This window comes from Bufo bufo, chromosome 4 (genome assembly GCF_905171765.1).
Source record: "Bufo bufo chromosome 4, aBufBuf1.1, whole genome shotgun sequence".
Classification (NCBI taxonomy): Eukaryota; Metazoa; Chordata; class Amphibia; order Anura; family Bufonidae; genus Bufo; species Bufo bufo.
The window spans coordinates 293,150,613-293,170,235 of record NC_053392.1 but is presented as its reverse complement, the minus strand read 5'-3'; the positions used below and the strand labels follow the sequence as shown (position 1 = coordinate 293,170,235).

General features: G+C 41.6%; 1 protein-coding gene across 1 annotated transcript in view; it reads right to left on the bottom strand.

The window, feature by feature from the left end:
- The window catches only part of BCKDHB (branched chain keto acid dehydrogenase E1 subunit beta), a 241,806-nt gene that overhangs the window by 76,298 nt on the left and 145,885 nt on the right, over window positions 1–19,623 (bottom strand). Inside the window, exon 9 of the mRNA XM_040428690.1 lies at window positions 4,618–4,704. Coding sequence (XP_040284624.1) covers window positions 4,618–4,704 — 87 coding nt within the window. The remainder of the gene's footprint in view (window positions 1–4,617; window positions 4,705–19,623) is intronic.

Below are 19,623 nucleotides of genomic sequence, written 5' to 3'. Positions count from 1 at the left end.
TACAGATGTGTTGATACCATACGTGGGGGAGACTATTTTTGCAATTTTTTTTTCCACTGAAAAGCGCATTTTTAATGGCATTTTCTTTGTTATAACAGGCAATCTTCCGATTGCTTTAAAAAAACAATGCACTATCCCTATAGTGCATTGCATTTTAATGTCAGTGCTATACTGACATTGACCAGCAGGCTGTGCCAGAGAGGTGCAGACTGCGGGAGAACACACAAAAGCAGGCTTGGGGCCTACACCAGGTCCCACCCTGCCTATACACACATCAGCACCCAGTGATTGCATTTGTGGGGTGCCGATGGGAAACAGATGGAGTTCACTCCCTCTGTCACAGCTTACGTGTGGCGGACGCCATTTACCGTGGCATGTAAAGGGTTAAACAGTCTGGATTAACCCTCCTGATGGTCTGGGCTGTTAGAGCTGAGCCCCCGCTTTCCACTGCACGGGGGACCCATGCAGCGCTAAAACCAGACCGCCGTGTGAAGGCGGCGGCGCCTAAGACCCCTTACCGACTGCAGTAAAAAGGCATATTGGTAATCACTAAGGAGTAAAGAGTGGACTTTCTTTATAAGAAAATCTGTCTTTTAGGGGTTAAATGAATCTGTCACTCAATGAAAATGCAGGGTGGATATCAATAAATGTATTACTCTTCTCCAGGCGTCAGCAACCTTTGGCACTTAAATTGGTGCAAAACTACAACTCCCAGCATGGACATTTGTATATTTCACTGCAGCTTTGCTATGAGCATACAGTGGGGGAAAGAGGCCAGTTTGAAAACAAAACGCTGATCTGGAGTCATGTAGCGCTGCAGGTAACACTGCAAAGTCATGATAACAGATTCCCTTTAAGCAAGACTATGAGTGTGTAAAAACATTGGGGGTCATTTATCAAACTGGCCCACAGCAACCAATCAGATCCCTCCTTTCATTTTCCAAAGGAGCTGTGAAAAATGAAAGGAGGAATCTGATTGGTTGCTATGGGCAACTAAGCCAGTTCTACTTTACACCAGGTTGATAAATGAGCCCCCATTTTATGCAGTGGCGACTTTATTGTTATATAACGTATCACTCACTTCAGAGAAATTGCTGAACAATAGAATCAGAGCTAACCTATTAACGGACAATGCTTTATACCTATTTTGGGCAAAAGGTTCGCACTGTATGGATGGAACAAAATCTGCTAAATAACCGTGTACTCCAACTGGACTCTTTATTGAAATCTTATTAGTTCCACATGCATGAAAAAATATCTACCACGGTCTCTTAACAGTTTTGGCTCTGCAATTATCCACTTAATCCAACAAGAGAAGAATTTCACTTATTTTTCTCTCTTACGGCACATTTTGTAGTCAACGTCTAACATCTCGCTGTATATGAAGAACTGCATACGAAGGCAATTCTTTCATAAAATATTTACATTGTTTAAGAGATTATGTCTTCTATCGCTCACACTTTGTTTCTTAAAGCTAATGCATTTTCAATAACAATTACTCAAAAGAGGGGATTAGTGTAAGCCCTCAGAAAATGTGCGTCTGTAAATGTATTTGTAAAAACGTAATTGTGTTACGATACGACATCCCAAGGCACATCCTGTAGTGTCCCGAGATCTCCCAGCCTGCTCTTATCGCTATTAAAGTGCCTATCAGAGGAAATCAGAGCAGGTTTATCTACTGCCAGAACATCTTGGCCGCCTTCTCAAGTGAGATAGCTAGACCTACCCGATTAGAAGCAAGAGATAAGGCTGGAGTACATTAAAAGATTTAGCAGGCGATTGTTGAGAAGAAAGCGTTCCGTCTTGGCAATCCTCTGCTTGTTAGTGGAGGAGACTGCTGCTATTACATGAAGCAATCCTCCCAGGAGGAGCGATCGCTAATGCCATAGCTTTTTCCCATACTTCTGTTGTTTGCTGGCAGCAGATTGCGAGTAGACGGCACGATCTGCCGCTGGCAAGCGCTGATTTTAAAGCCTGCTTAAAAATCTGAATTGCTGGTTCATCGGGTAATCGGCGGCAGAATTACACTGCCAGATCATCGCTAATGAGTGTTCCTATAAACGCTCAGTAGCGGTGATCTGGCCGTATCGGCCAGTCTAACACTGCCTACAGTTTCTATACTATTTTATTACTCAACTCTTATTGCTTATATAGGGCAAAAATATTCCGCAGCACCGTACACTGTATAGTCACCACTCACAACAGTCCTTGTCCCTTGCCAATTTCATAGGCTGCCATTTAACGTGGAGGGAATAGGAGTACTTGGTGGAAACGCAGGGAGAACACACATACCATCTTCATGTTTCCCCTAACGCCCCTGTGCTGCCCAGGAGAAAATAATAGTGAAATAATGATAACATTTATGACATAATGTTACCGCAGGTTATAAATAAGGCATCTGAAGGCTTGTTCTGGCCACCTCACTATGAAATTGAAGAATCTATAAAGGTCATTTCTTTAAAAAAAAATAATAATAATTTGGTTATCTGTATAAAAAAATCGACCTTTACTGTGATGTCCATGCTCCTCCAACAGGGCATATGTAAAATGGGATTGTCTTCATGAGGCACACCCTTATTAGAAACTCTGCAGGTGATAGTAACATACTAGCAACTGCTAAATTTCTTTCTCTCAAGGAACTTAAAATGTCTGTGGTCACAAAATTGCACCACTGTAAAGCAAGGTTTTAATTGGTTCTTCCCCTCTAACCCCTTAGTGACCAGCCTGTTTTGGGCCTTACTGACCAAGCTTCTTCCTTTTTTCATCGTCGCCTTTCAAGAGCTATAACTTTTTTATTTTGCTGTATGAGGGCTTGTTTTTTACTTTACAAGTTGTAGTTTTTAATGGTGTCATTTTGGGGTATACATAACTTTCTGATTTCTGATCTAAACATCTGGGAGGCAGATGGGAAACAACAGCAATCCTGCCACTGAGTTTTTACATTATTAATTTTACAGCGTTCATTCTTTGGTGTAAATAACATAATATCTTTATTCTCTGGGTCAGTACCATTACAGTGATACCAAATACATGTTGTTTTTTTACGTTTTACTACTTTTGTGCAATAATTAATCATTTTGCATCGCCGTGTCCCAAGAACCATAACCTTTTATCTTTTTCTTTCTATGCAGTTGTGTGAGGGCTTGATTTTTGCGGGACGACTTGTAGTTTTCATTGGTATCATTTTGGGCTAAATTACACTTTATGTTATGATTGTTATAAACATATTTTCGATGGTGACTAAGAATAAATGAGAAATTCGGCCATTTTTATTTTTTTGTTTTACGGTGTTCACCATAGGAGATAATTTCCATGATATTTAGACAAGGCGATACAAAACATGGGGGAGATTTTACTTTTGCAATTTTTTTCATCGAAAAGTGTATTTTCAATAGGGGAAAAAAAGCATATTTTTTAATTGGATTTTTTTTATTTAATACATTTTTTATTTTATTTTTTTACATGTAATAGTCCCACAAGGGGACTATAACAGGCAATATTTAGATCGTTTTTAAAATACAATGCACTATCCCTATAGTGCATTGAATTTTAATGTCAGTGCTATACTAACACAGAACAGCAGGTTGCGCCAGAGAGGGACAGCCTGCTGGAAAACACTCAAGTCAGGCTTGGGGCCTCTACCAGTTCCTAGCCAGCATTTTTACAAATCGGCACCCCGCGTTAGCATTTGTGGGGTACAGATAGGAGACAGTGGAAGTCGGCTCCCTCTGTCACCGCTTACACGCGTCGGGTGCAATTGACCATGGCATTTTAAGGGTTAAACAGCCCGGATCGGCACTCCTCATGTGAGAGCCGAGCCCCGCTCTCGCAGGACCCGTGCAGCGCTTAGGCCGCAAAAAAGGCGGCGGCCCACCCTGAGGACCCTTATTGACCACCGTAAAAAGGTGTATTGGTGGTCACTAAGAAGTTAATTATTTCTAAAGAAAACGGTTAGAGACCTTTAGTTGGGGCAAGGAGGGGTCAGAAGAGGACAAAACACATAGGGGGAGATTCAAGTGGTGTCAAGTAGAGCTGGCTTAGTTGTCCATAGCAACCAATCAGATTCCACCTTTCATTTTCCAAAGAAGCTGTGAAAAATAAAAGGTGGAATCTGGTTGCTATGGGCAACTAAGCCAGTGCTACGTAACACTATTTTGATAAATCTCCCCCATAGTTTTGGATCGGAGAGCTTAGTTCTATTAAAGACATCATCAAGGTAAGATGTCTTGCAACCATCATCTCTTTTTGGTGGCGTCGGCCACGTGCCATGTTGGGCACTGATAGATGAGCTGGCCCATTTGTTGACGATTTTCATGACTGTTACTTTACTTAATCTTTGTCTTTGTATATATCTTATCAGAGTTTAGAAAACTCTCTTTTTGCACCATCATGTTAAATCTATTTTTTCTCGAACTTCTAAGCTCACTATAATATAATAAAAACAACACAAACATGGTTCCTTTAGAATTTTTAGTGTTACAATACTGTAATTCGTAAAGTAATAGGTAACTTGCAATTCTCCTTATAATGTACCTGTAAGGCTCCTATGAACACACATTCAGCAAATATTACAATTAAAGATACAACTGTTAAAAAAAATTAAATGTGAAAACGTACTTGTACTGTAGAACTAATCTCCGATGCAAAGCCTCCTGTGAGTGGAGCCTCGTGACTGATGAGTAACCGGCCAGTCTTTGCCACAGACTACAAAAAAAAATATTTAAAATAATAAGAATGACTGTAAAGCACACAAAACAAATATTATTTCACTTTGAAACAAAATGTTGTTATAGATTTATTTATTTTCATAAAACCTATGAAATATGTAAAATCTCATAGAGAGATGCTACCAATAAAAACACTCCGCCCCCTCTTTATAGTGCATCACATAATAAGCAATAAAGTGCTTTTGAGTAACCAAAAAAACTAAAATTTTCTTATAATACAAAAAAAATAATTTGGTAATAAACCAAGATATTTTTGTATGAAAAATAAGCTGTTACATTTTGTTCAGCTGCTTTTCTAATGCAAATAAACAGGATTTACCGGTAATCTCTAGAAGAATTAGGTAATCTATATAGCGAACGTAAAATGTAAAATAATGTGGATGATAAGACTGTAATCATGAACCTAATTCACAAAATAAAAGTAAATAAAAACGGTGCATGGTAATCATAAATTTGGAGCAAGTGCAATGTGCTTGCTTCGTATTTCAGTAAAAGTTAACCTGGTGGATGCCTGGCACGAAGTTGCGACTTTTTAAAAAGTTGCACTTCATAAATTTGACAATCTTTCCAAGTGTTCACTCCAAGGTGGCACATTGATGAAGAGGCAGAAAGTGGTCAACCCTTTACATTATACATGTTCAAGGGTTCCATCCATACGAGACATTTTATAGCAGAAGATCCACAACAAATTCATAGCAAAATCCACATGAGTTACAGGCAGATTTTGCTGCAGGTTTGCCATAGAATCAATAGTTACAAGAATTCTTGTAACTATTTATTCCATATATCATTCCACATCCGCACATTTTACCATCTGGTGTAGTATGTCTCTGTGGCACTTGTGGTCTGCTGCAGGCCTCCTCCACTGTATGCATTTTTTGCTGGGGATTGTCCTTAGAAACAGACCACACGCGCAGTATCTGCTCCCCCGAGCATAAACGCACAAGTCCATTTGGGGTTGAGCATTTTCTGCCTTTTGAGACCACCTATTTTTGTCATTTAAATCGTATATTTTCCATAGACTCACCCTATGTATTGCCAAATTTGTAGTAGAAATCTGCATCATAAAATTGACATGCTACAGATTTGAAAACCATCCCTGAAGTCAAATTATATGCAGATCTGATGCAGATATTTTCCACAGTAGGTGTATTTATTTTATGCACTTATATAGCACTGACCTATTCCGCAGCGCTTTACAGACATTAGCATCATGCTGTCCCTAATGGGGCTCACAATCTAAGTTTCCTATTAGTATGTCTTTGGAGTGTGGGAGGAAACCGGAGTACCCGGAGGAAACCCACGCAAGCACGGGGAAAACATACAAACTCCATGCAGATGTTGTCCTTGTATGACATCTTATAACCCAAATGACGTCTTTTATAACCCCCCCCCCCCCCCCCAAAAAAAAAACCCTCTCAAAAAGGACTTTCTAACGCTTCCACCCAAAAGGCCTAGCAAGCGTCAGGTACTGTATATGTGGCCTCCCCTCAAAGAAGTTTAGGGTGACCCATTTGTGCTTTGGAGTCTTCACAGAATGCCATTGAAGTAAGCTCAACGGTATAGGTTTTGTTCCCCAAAAAGAAGGTAACAACATTGCAGAAACTAAGGGTCACGCAAACACCCCTAGACACAGTGAAAATAACCGTTAGGCCCCATTCACACGTCCGTAGTGTGCTTTGCGGATCCACGGATCCGCAAAACACGGACACCTGCAATGTGCGTTACGCATTTTGCGGACCACACATAGGACATATTCTTTGCGGACCACATCGTGCGGCCCCATAGAAATAAACGGGTCCGCAATTCCGTTCCGCAAAATGCCTAAAACACACACAAAAAAAATAAAATATTAAAAATAAATAACAGATGAGTGCAATGAGATGACAGCCAGCCTGTCTAACCTAGACAAGTGCGGTACAACATTTCTCACTTTTACTATTTGGCCTACACTTTGTCTATTCATCGAGTCAGACAGCTGATAAGACCCAGAGCATTCATGGCAAGGCTTACAGCAGATTGTGATCTTAGGCTATATAAACTCATTTCCTCATCTTTCCCAAGATTTATGGTTCAGCTTGTATTACCAAAATAAATGTAGGACTGCAAAACTGTTAGTGTGAACAACTGCACAGTAAATACAGTGATTTCCAGAACTTTGTTATTTAATACGGTGCATCTTCAAGTCATCCTAAAATGTTCAAAATACATCTCTGCCAAAAACCAGAAGTGAAACGTGGAATGCATGTGATAAGTCTCAGAACTACAGCCTATTGAGGTATCAGCATTTGACTAGCTAGCCTCAGCAGCAGACCAATAATGCAGCATATGGTGCATTCTATATACAGTATGAATTATGAGCCAAGCAACATTAGGTCACATAATGATTATTATTACATACTGACCAGACCAGTTTCTGCAACAGTATTGATCAATGTATCCCAGAAATTGACATGGATTATATAATCTATTAAGGCTTTTAAAATGTCACTGTTGGGAAAAGAAAATCTACATCACGTCACGTACAGGAATCACCCTGTTGCGTGACCCGGGTGCGACTGCTAAGGGTCGATCTATTTCACGCACTCAATCTCTCGCGCCCCTACACACAGGCCTCGGATTGAGCCTCAATCTCACCCCGACACAGCCTTTCATGCACCCCAACACGCTGCCACCATCTATGACATTTAAATTAATATACCAATTGTTTAGGGGCTCATAGAAAACCCCACAGCGACCCACTCGCAAGCAGGCTCACAGTGGCACAGGCCACACGTATAGCAAATACACAGTAATGCAAACTGCACTCATACACTTAAAAAATGAGTTACTGGGCTCATTCCCCCAGGCAAAACCATTAAATATGTGCTTTAATGTACTAAAAAGGATACAGTACTTTGTTATAAAAATGTCAAGAAATAAGAGACAAACGCGCACACAAAACACAAAGATAAAAGGATAAAAACAGAACAGAAATTGTGCAATAAGAGTCCATTCTGGTTCTGGGGACAGGAGGACGTGGAACACAACCCAATGTTGATTGGATCCCAAAATTGTGTCTATAAAAGGTTCCAAATCCCAAATTTGTATCCCCCTTCAGCATAGGGTGGAGCTGAGAATCTTGCACCCATCCTTGGCCTAGCCTTCACTATGGGTGCATGCTCCACCTCTATCCCTCGGCTGGCAAGCATAAAATATTAATAAAACATATCTTCCCGTCCACCCTAATAGATATTGAGGCTCCGCCATGTTTTAATAATTCATATTCCCTCAGACGTTCCGATACCAAATATGACAGCTGTAGGGGTACTAGACGGTGTGTGATATGTGTGAATGTTGGCTGTCAGGGGTGGGATGTTTGGACTCCCTGCAATGCCCACATTATATGGCATTCAATTATTATTATGATTAGTAGGCGAGTTGTACCAGTGAGGAGTTACAGCTTATGATATATTTTCTTCATATTCTGGTAGTCTATCTGAAAAGCTTCTGGACCCCTGAGGTGGAAGTGTCATACTGTCTGAGTGTCTACATTTCCAGGAAACATCTTCATTACCACTTGCAAAGGGCCAGTTTTTTAACATTCAAGTGATAAACGGATTTCCTCCAAATGGAATGCATATTCCACATGCATGACCAGACAAAACAGCGAGGAGGAAACAATATTTTATAATGGTGAAATATAGTATAGCATACATAAATCACTCAATATATACTGAAATAGGCCTCTATTTATCACATACATCATAAAAAGTATTCATACACTCCTCAACATTGAATTTGCAACACCAAGAAGGACAAGCCATAAGGTTTGGCGAATTCAAGTAGCAGGTTTCGCTAAGATCTACAGATGATCAATTGTTCAAGAACCTAGCTCCAATCTGTGGCATGTGAGAGAGGCATAAAGGCCCGCTTGAAAGCAAAGTTTTGCAGCCACATGAAACCTCATAAATCAGATGAAGCCTGAGAGACCTCGTTTTATCACTGTTCAATGTGTGTCCCCCTGGTTGGGAGAACGACAACGAACTGGAATAACAGCAAGAAGCGCACACCGAAAAACCTCTGCACGGACAGATTAGAAGAATGGTGTGTAGTGGTCCATTCTGTACTACAATTTAAATTGGACATCGCATTCCAAACCTAGGGCAGCAAACGCTGTCTACACAAACCATCAGAAGGCGTTTACATGACACTGGACTATGAGTCAGAGGTCCAGCTACAGGTGTTCCATTGACCTCACTCCACTGCTCTCAAAGGTCATCATGGTGCACAACAAGAAGGCATTGGAGGCTGAAATGGAGGTCTATGCTTCTAAGCAATTGGTCCTGCATTTGTCCTGTATGCAATGATTATCCAAGACTGGTCTGGAGACCACATGGGTAAAGCAACGAAAAGGCCTTCACAAGGGAATGTCACAACAGTCCTACTCACTGATTACAGTGTGGTGTGGTATAACGTACTGTGGCTGGACCTGTCTAGTCTTAATTTCAGGTAAACGAACAGCTCAGCATTACCTTAAATGGGTCATGGGACCAGTGATATGGCAATTTCCCCAAAGTGTCCCCCCAGGAGCAGTTTTTCAACAGGATAACACCAGGTGGCATATTGCTCGTTCTACAATAAGCAGCCTGTGTGACCTAAAGGTGCTATCATCATGGCCTGCAGAGCCTCCAGTCTTGTCTCCAATCGAGCACATCGGGGACATCACTGGTCGGCAATTGAAAAGGAAGCTGCCAGCAGCAGATCTTGATGAATTGTATGCCCAAGTGCATTCAGCAAGAACATTCCTCAACCATAAATAACCTCAATGATAGCATGCCAAGGTGTGCAAGTGCGTGTTTTTCCGCATGTGACGCTCATATTCAATACTGAATAAATTGGAATTTTTGCTTCCGTTTTTTATCATTTGTATATCTTTTGCACACTTAACATGTCTATCAATCCCGTGATTTGCATACGTTCATGACTTTTCCTTCTTGGTGTTACAATTTCAAATGTTAAGGAGTGTATATGTCACGAATACTTTGCGAGTCTACCAGTGTTTTTACAACTATGCAAAATAAAATCCAGGAATAAAAAAATTAGTATGTTTTTTACTTTTTTTTTGCATTAGATTGATAAGTGTTTCTGCGAATACATCTGCCTATGCAAGGAGCAATTCGCAACCTATCTGATCACTATCGTGATGCAAGTCATTGAAGCAACATACAGTAAAAGAAAAAAAAATACATCTACAGGAGCTTTTATAACATCCTTTAAAATGCAGTTTAAAATAACGTGAAATGAAACTTTATTTGTATGGTAGTACATTACATCAGTGTCTTTGTCACACAACCTGTTAGGACAACACTTTGTATCCCCTAACAGGCTATCTCTAAGGACAGCTCAGAGCTCCTTCTAGGTTTCCATGGCTGATTATAAGGTTTCCCTTAAAAACCAATTGCATCCATGAAATACACATTGACCAAATCAAAAGGGGGGTGGGGAATCTAGTAGAACATGGCCCCTTAATGGCCAACCTTTAAAGGCATAGCAGCATTCATTAAGGAACATTAAAAAAGTTAGTAAGGCGTCTGCTCCTTAATTCAGGTGATCCTAGGCGATCCCAGAGTTCTGATCCTTAAAAGATAATCAAATCAGTGTGCAATCACTTATTAGAATTGAGATCCTGTGTAGGCTTTTCCTAAAGGAAAAAAAATGATAACCAGCTCTGCAGAAAGCATCAATAATCTTTTATAGTATTAGCTCACATTTACATGAAAATGAAATGTTAAAATCATAACGTTTTATGTATATACTACATCAGTTTGTGACATTTGCTGAAAAAGACGGTTAAGCTCTATGCCGTGAAGCATTATATGATAAATTACTAGTGCGCTTGCTAAATAAAATTTTCAAAATGACAAGACAAGCGGTGGCAATTTGTCGAAATATATTTTTATGGTGTGTCATAACATAAAGGAGTGCTGTAACTGAAGTAATGACAAGAGAGGAGATAAATCAGCCTTTAAATGATAGACTCTCTACCAAACAAAACAAGGCAAAGTATATAATGTTACAGAAGTACAGAGCTGAATGCAAGAACTAAATGCATGATTTATTCTAAAGATATCTATCTAAATCCCAAAGTCGGCTGATTATATTGTACATGACCACAAGATGTCCAATATCTTCCGTTGTGAAAAAGTATAGGTTACCCTTTCCAAATATTTTGTCCAGATGTGGCTAGGCACCCAGCTTGGAACATAACCAAAGGCCTACAAATGCAAAGTTCAAACTGAAGTCAAAGGAAAGCTATATGTTAAGACCTGTAAAATATGTTCCAAATATCCCTAAAGATTTTGACCTTTCTTTCCATAATTAGGAGAATCAATCTTGAGCAGCTTTGACGTATGTTCTACTATTCTGGAAGGCTATGTTACCTAATCTAAATGGATAGGTACTATCGTCACCTTTTGTGTAACATACCAGTAAGTATGAAATCTAAAAAACATTGCACCTGTATGAAAGTTAAAATATGATTTGTCATTGAGAACATGTGTAACTTGTCGAAGTACTATTTCCTGTAATGTCAGGACTCAGTAAATGTTATGAAGATTAAACCAGGGACTGATTTCATGAATTCTACAGAGAAGTGGATGAAATCTATCACTCGAGGGGAAAAAGGGAGGGAAACCCGATTTAATTCTCCTTTCTTCAGGCATAATTTTGAGTATAAATAAGAATTTAAAAAATGAATGCCAGGGGTTGGATCACATCTAATCTCTGCATCAGGTACTGATGTAAGGTAGCACACCCCTTCCCCAATGAAACATAAAAGCAGACAGTCACTCTTTAGCAACTAACTAATCATCTTGGTAAATCTTGAAAAAAATAAAATAAAAATCTGACCTTTCAGCTGAGTGGTAGAATTCACACAACATAGTTGGATTTACTAATGCAAATGTTCCAGAATAGTGACCCAAACGGAGCCAGAAGTTTGGTGCAGAGGTCGTGCATCACACATATTAAGTGGTACAGACACTTTTTTGCCATCTACTGAAAAGGGGTGGGCTAAAATTAAGGCACACAATTCTGGCACAATGTAAGGCTACTTTCACACTAGCGTTCGGGGCTCCGCTTGTGAGTTCCGTTTGAAGGCTCTCACAAGCGGCCCCGAACGGATCCGTACAGCCCCAATGCATTCTGAATGGATGCGGATCCGCTCAGAATGCATCAGTTTGGCTCCGTTTGGCCTCCGCTCCGCTCAGCAGGCGGACACCCGAACGCAGCTTGCAGCGTTTTCGTGTCCGCCTGGCCGTGCGGAGCCAAACGGATCCGTCCAGACTTACAATGCAAGTCAATGGGGACGGATCCGTTTGACGTTGACACAATATGGTGCAATTTCAAACGGATCCGTCCCCCATTGACTTTCAATGTAAAGTCAGGAGTCCCTATTAATATACCATCAGATCGGAGTTTTCTCCGATCCGATGGTATATTTTAACTTGAAGCGTCCCCATCACCATGGGAACGCCTCTATGTTAGAATATACCATCGGATTTGAGTTATATCGTAAAACTCAGATCCGACAGTATATTCTAACACAGAGGCGTTCCCATGGTGATGGGGACGCTTCATGTTAGAATATACTGAGAACGGTGTACATGACTGCCCCCTGCTGCCTGGCAGATGCTGCCAGGCAGCAGGGGCCAGACCCCCCCCCCCCCTCCTGTAATTAACTTATTGGTGGCCAGTGCGGCCCCCCTCCCTCCCCAGTATTAATTGTAACCAGTGCGGCCCCCCTCCGTCTATATTTATCGGTGGCCAGTGCGGATTCCCAGTATTAAATATGACCAGTGCGGCCTCCCCCTCCCTCCCCAGTATTAAATATGACCAGTGCGGCCTCCCCCTCCCTCTATATTTATTGGTGGCCAGTGCGGATTCCAAGTATGGCCTCCCCAGTGCGGCCTCCCCTCTCCCCCCCCCTAATTAAAATCACACACACACAATCCCCCCCCCCCCCATCATTGGTGGCAGCGGAGAGTACCGATCGGAGTCCCAGTTTAAATCGCTGGGGCTCCGATCGGTTACCATGGCAACCAAGACGCTATTGCAGTCTTGGCTGCCATGGTTACTTAGCAATAAATACAAGCATTATACTTACCTGAAGAGCTGCGATGTCTGTGTCCGGCCGGGAGCTCCTCCTACTGGTAAGTGACAGGTCTGTGCGGCGCATTGCTTATAGCACAGACCTGTCACTTACCAGTAGGAGGAGCTCCCGGCCGGACACACATCGCAGCTCTTCAGGTAAGTATAATGCTTGTATTTATTGCTAAGTAACCATGGCAGCCAAGACTGCAATAGCGTCTTGGTTGCCATGGTAACCGATCGGAGCCCCAGCGATTTAAACTGGGACTCCGATCGGTACTCTCCGCTGCCACCAATGATGGGGGGGGGGGTGTGTGATTTTAATTAGGGGGGGGGGAGAGGGGAGGCCGCACTGGGGAGGCCATACTTGGAATCCGCAGTGGCCACCAATAAATATAGAGGGAGGGGGAGGCCGCACTGGTCATATTTAATACTGGGGAGGGAGGGAGGGGGAGGCCGCACTGGTCATATTTTTTATACTGGGAATCCGCACTGGCCACCGATGAATATAGAGGGAGGGGGGCCACACTGGTTACAATTAATACTGGGGAGGGAGGGGGGCCGCACTGGCCACCAATAAGTTAAATACAGGAGGGGGGGGGGTCTGCCCCCTGCTGCCTGGCAGCATCTACAGTCATGTACACAGTTCTCAGTATATTCTAACTTGAAGCGTCCCCATCACCATGGGAACGCTTCTGTGTTTAGAATATACTGTCGGATCTGAGTTTTCCGAAGTGAAAAATCAGATCTGAAATGAACAGTTATGCAAACGGATCCGTTCTGAACGGATGCAAGCGTTTGCATTATAGGAGCGGATCCGTCTGTACAGACACCAGACTGATCCGCTCCTAACACAAGTGTGAAAGTAGACTAAGCGACCTAACAGGTGGTGATAACTTAGACAATGCAAAGGTGCACCAGATTTATCAGCCAGCAGTGTTGAGCGAATCCTAGATCCGAAGTTGATTCATTCAAAACTTTGTTTGAATGATGTACGGCGATTCGTCAAAGGATCAGAAGGAAGGTTGTAACTCACAAATGCAGTCACTGGTGAGGAGATTACCTTCATTACAGATTACATCACGTAAAATTTTTGCGGGAGTGCTACAGGTACTTTAACAACTGATCAGGTTCTGCAATCAAGATGGCCACGGTGGCCTCTTTGTGCTCAAATGGATTAGGTGAATATTATTATTATTTTTTTAACGCCATTTCAGGGAAAATTGATTAGTTACCACAAAGCACGAGGAAATTTCGGCTCAGCGTATCGAATTTTCCCTCAAATTCAGATCGAAGTCCACTTCGAATACTTTGATTCGCTCAAGACCAATATAAAATAATCTTTAAAGGAATTCACTGGGATTTACATATTGATGACCCCTCCTCAGAAGAGTAGAAAAAAGTAGATGGAGACAGCACGTCCTCAAGTGAAGATTTATTTCAGATGCAACATTTTGCCTATTTGAGCCTCTTTTTAAGGCTTGAGAAAAGGCTCTAAGAAAAATAACCAAAACGTTGCATCTGGAATAAATCTTCACTTGACGACGTGCTGCCTTCATCTACTTTTTTTTTTTTACTTTTTGCTGATCATCTGATCTATGTGGGGAAGCTTACCACTCCCTGGGGGATGTGCACCCATTGCTCACTAAACTAGGCGTGCTGTCCTACCTTCCTTGTCTCATCCTCAGGAGAGGTCATCAATATGAGATCAGCAGGAGTCCACAGAATCAGCTGTTTGAGGAGGCCGCAGTGGTTCCATGAGTGCCGCGGCCTCCTTGCAGCTTACCAAGCACAGCACCGCCATAGTATAGCAGCAGTGTTGGTATTGCAGCTAAGCCCCATTCACTAATGTGACTAAGCTGCGCCTAGGCCACGTGATGCCACCTTCATCGGTCACATGGCCTAGGCGCAGCCCAGTTGCATTATGACTGATGGCCATGTGACTGAGGAACGTGGCATCACATGGCCTAGAAAGAAGACAAAGCACTTACAAAGCTGATGAGCGTGGGTCTTGGAAATCAGACCACCACCGATCTGAGGCTAATGACTTATATACCCAGGATAGATTATCAATGTATTACTCCCAGAGAACCCCTTCAATAATGACAATAATGCAGATAAAGAACTACAGTGTACAATCATTGTGATTAAGTATTATGTATATGACCCAAAGTGATCATATTAAAAAGCAGTCATGATTAAATCACAGCCACATACTCCTCTCTCCTTGCCCTCACTGATGATAATGATCAGCATAGGGCAGAAAGTGGGATCGGCATATCAGCTTCCTGACATAACAACAGGACAATGCCAACATCAATGGAGCCTGGGGAAATGAGAAAACCACCAAACAGGTATTAAAAGGTGTTATCCAGGTTCTACCACGATCCCATGATGTACATTGGGCATGTGATCCTAGCCTAGGGTTAGAATCCACAGTGCATGGGTGAGTCTGAATCTTTCGCTAGCACTGTGGCGAGAGATTTAGACTCACACATGTGCTGTGGGGTTCTAACCTCAGGCTAGGATGATATGCCCAATGCATACCATGTAATACGGAAGTGGTCGCTGCACGGGATCGCAGTACAATCCAGATAACCCCTTTAACCCATTCACTACCCTAGAACACCAGAGAAACTAGCATTCAAACCCCTTCTAGATTAGACAGTGAGGTCCTCTGAAACACCACAGAAGTCTGAAACTAGTCCTTATTTTCTGGGTGCGTCAGATGTATATTGTCACTAAGATCACGTGTTCTGTAAATGCAAGAAAATACCATCTGATAGCACATGAGAACATACAAAAAAACAAACATTCAAGCATTTGTTAAGAAAAAAAAAACTGCTGAAAAAATTGGAGCATGCACACATTTCTCATGTCAACAGATATAAATCCACTCTAACATCATGAGCTATCTGAACAAACATTTTCCATAAAACACATCTGGGAATAACAGACTACTCATGTACTGTACAGCAAAAGTCAACATTAAAAGCTCCGTGAGCACCTGAGCCCGTTTGTGCATTTCTGTATGAATGCTGTACTCTCCAAGGTTCTGTAAAACCGGCCGGTAGCTGCAATTACTAGCAAAATCCACTAGCAATTAAATTTATGGCAACAGAATTTAGGTAGCCAAGTGTTACCTTTAGGGCCTACATAATACACTAACACACCTGTAGCCTAAAGTCTTCTACGCAAGTATAAAATTACAGCCTGCTTTTTTGGGAGGGGGCATTCTTGTGCTGCATTAACCAGAAACCTCAATAAAACACTGTACTAAGATGTCAGACCTGATAATGGCGCTTGGAGGTTAGTGGTTCCACTTGGTTTGAAGGCAGCCATAGTGATAGCAACCCATACCTCAGCTCTGGATGTTGGACAGGAGAAAACTTGAGCATAGCTGCATATAAACCACTCAGCCAGAACATGAAAATCCCCTGTATAATATGGTGTAGCCCCCCCCCCTCGTGCCACCAAAACAGCTCTAACTGATTGATACATGGACTCCATAAGACCTCTGAAGGTGTCCTGTGGTATATGGCGCCAAGATGTTAGCAGCAGGTACTTAAGTTCTGAAAGTTGCAATATGGAGCCTCCATGGATTGGACATACAGTCAGGTCCATAAATATTAGGACATCGACACAATTCTAACATTTTTGGCTCTATACACCACCACAATGGATTTGAAATGAAACGAACAAGATGTGCTTTAACTGCAGACTGTCAGCTTTAATTTGAGGGTATTCACATCCTAATCAGGTGAACGGTGTAGGAATTACAACAGTTTGCATATGTGCCTCCTACTTATTAAGGAACCAAAAGTAATGGGACAATTAGCTTCTCAGCTGTTGCATGGCCAGGTGTGTGTTATTCCCTCATTATCCCAATTACAATGAGCAGATAAAAGGTCCAGAGTTAATTTCAAGTGTGCTATTTGCATTTGGAATCTGTTGCTGTCAACTCTCAAGATGAGATCCAAAGAGCTGTCACTATTAGTGAAGCAAGCCATCATTAGGCTGAAAAAAACAAAACAAACCCATCAGAGAGATAGCAAAAACATTAGGTGTGGCCAAAACAACTGTTTAGAACATTCTTAAAAAGAAGGAATGCACCGGTGAGCTCAGCAACACCAAAAGACCCGGTAGACCACGGAAAACAACTGTGGTGGATGACCAAAGAATTCTTTCCCTGGTGAAGAAAACACCCTTCACAACAGTTGGCCAGATCAAGAACACTCTCCAGGATGTAGGTCTATGTGTGTCAAAGTCAACAATCAAGAGAAGACTTCACCAGAGTGAATACAGAGAATTTACCACAAGATTTAAACCATTGGTGAGCCTCAAAAACAGGGAGGCCAGATTAGTTTGCCAAACGACATCTAAAAAAGCCTTCACAGCTCTGGAACAACATCCTATGGACAGATGAGACCAAGATCAACTTGTACCAGAGTGATGGGAAGAGAAGAGTATGGAGAAGGAAAGGAACTGCTCATGATCCTAAGCATACTACCTCATCAGTGAAGCATGGTGGTGGTAGTGTCATGGCGTGGGCATGTATGGCTGCCAATGGAACTGGTTCTCTTGTATTTATTGATGATGTGACTGCTGACAAAAGCAGCAGGATGAATTCTGAAGTGTTTCGGGCAATATTATCTGCTCATATTCAGCTAAATGCTTCAGAACTCATTGGACGGCGCTTCACAGTGCAGATGGACAATGACCCAAAGCATACTGCAAAAGCAACCAAAGAGTTTTTTAAGGGAAAAAAGTGGAATGTTATGCAATGGCCAAGTCAATCACCTGACCTGAATCCGATTAAGCATGCATTTCACTTGCTAAAGACAAAACTGAAGGGAAAATGCCCGAAGAACAAGCAGGAACTGAAGACAGTTGCAGTAGAGGCCTGGCAGAGCATCACCAGGGATGAAACCCAGCGTATGGTGATGTCTATGCGTTCCAGACTTCAGGCTGTAATTGACTGCAAAGGATTTGCAACCAAGTATTAAAAAGTGAAAGTTTAATTTATGATTATTATTCTGTCCCATTACTTATGGTCCCTTAACAAGTGGGAGGCACATATGCAAACTGTTGTAATTCCTACACCGTTCACCTGATTTGGATGTGAATACCCTCAACTTAAAGCTGACAGTCTGCAGTTAAAGCACATCTTGTTCGTTTCATTTCAAATCCATTGTGGTGGTGTATAGAGCCAAAAATGTTAGAATTGTGTCTATGTCCCAATATTTATGGACCTAGCTGTAGATCAATGAATCTTAGGAATTCATAACCATACCATTATTTTACAGGTTGTCCTTCTTGGGACCACTTTTGTAGGTACTAACCACTGCATACCAGGAACACCCTACAAGGCACCCCAAAGTCACCACGTTCCTTACATTTGCCCGTTTGCCTGACACCAACTTTAAAAACTGACTAATGCATGCAATTGTAATAAGATAATCAAAAATATTCACTTCACCTGGTGGCTTTAATGATATAGTTGATCAGTATGCAATTGTATCCCTGGCATTTATGTATGTGTTTGTGTCTGTAGGTTCATTATGTATATACATACATAGAGGAGATTTATTAAGCAAAATGAAACTGTAAAAAAAAAGATCACAGTACAAAAATGTATTAAAAGTCTATTGAGGGAGGTGTAAAGAATGTAAAAAAAAGAAACAAAAAAAGTCTACAGAAAGGTGTGTGGCCAAATGGGACCAAAAAATGTGGCAAAATGTTGATAACAGTATTAAACATTGTGCAGAATTTTTTTTACACCACAAAGTACATATAAAGTAAATCAGCCATGAGGTGGTGTAAAGAAAAAGGCCCAGATTTAATAATATGTCTGCTCCAAAATCTGCTCAAAAGTGGTGCAAATTGGTGCATCTGGCAAGCAGGAAAGGTCCTAAAATGTGCCGAATTGCACCACAATTGTGGTATTAAAAACTTGTTTCTGAGCCAACTAATAGTTGGTATAGAGTCAGCTAAAAGTGTCTATCCCTGCAGCAGATTTATCATCCAGCCTGGGCCTCTGTGATAAATCTAGTATCTACACAGTCTGTCTAAGGTTACGTCACCTTTAGGATTAGAAAATCTGGGCCAAATTGTTTAAAATGTCACACAAAGTTGCGCAAAATTTAACATGTCACACTTTCTATTTCAATAAATACTATCACATTTGAATTATGGACTTCATGAAACCATTGACAAATCTCCTCCATATGTGTATCTATAGGTATTGTGTGTACATATGTGTATGTATAGTGTTACTGCACATCTATGTAGATCTCTTGATTGCATGTGTATTTGTGTGTATTTTGTTCATCAATGCATGGGTGCCCAAATACACACATATGGCATTCATGTGTAAGAGGTGTGGGGATTCGCTCTGGTAGTTAGGATAAGCGGGTGCAGTACAGAGGCAAAATACAAGTTCGTAATTGAAACTTCAGTGTTTATTCACACATAAGGTAAAAAAAAAACACATCACTTTTGCAGTGTTGGTGTTACTTCACACCCAATGGCAAGTTAATAAAACAAAAGTCACCTTGGTGGCAGTTCTGCTTCAGAAAGTTAAAATACAGGCTTTAGGCGGCCTGTTCCCCTGACACCCGGGTCTCCGCTCTGTCTAGCCCAGCACAGGCCCCAGATCCCAGCACACAGACTTCCTAAGGTCCACTGTCAGACGGAGGTAATCCTCTCCACCTGGCAGTGCTGGCTGGTTTTTATGCCTGGTAAAACCCGGCCTGGAACGTGGGGA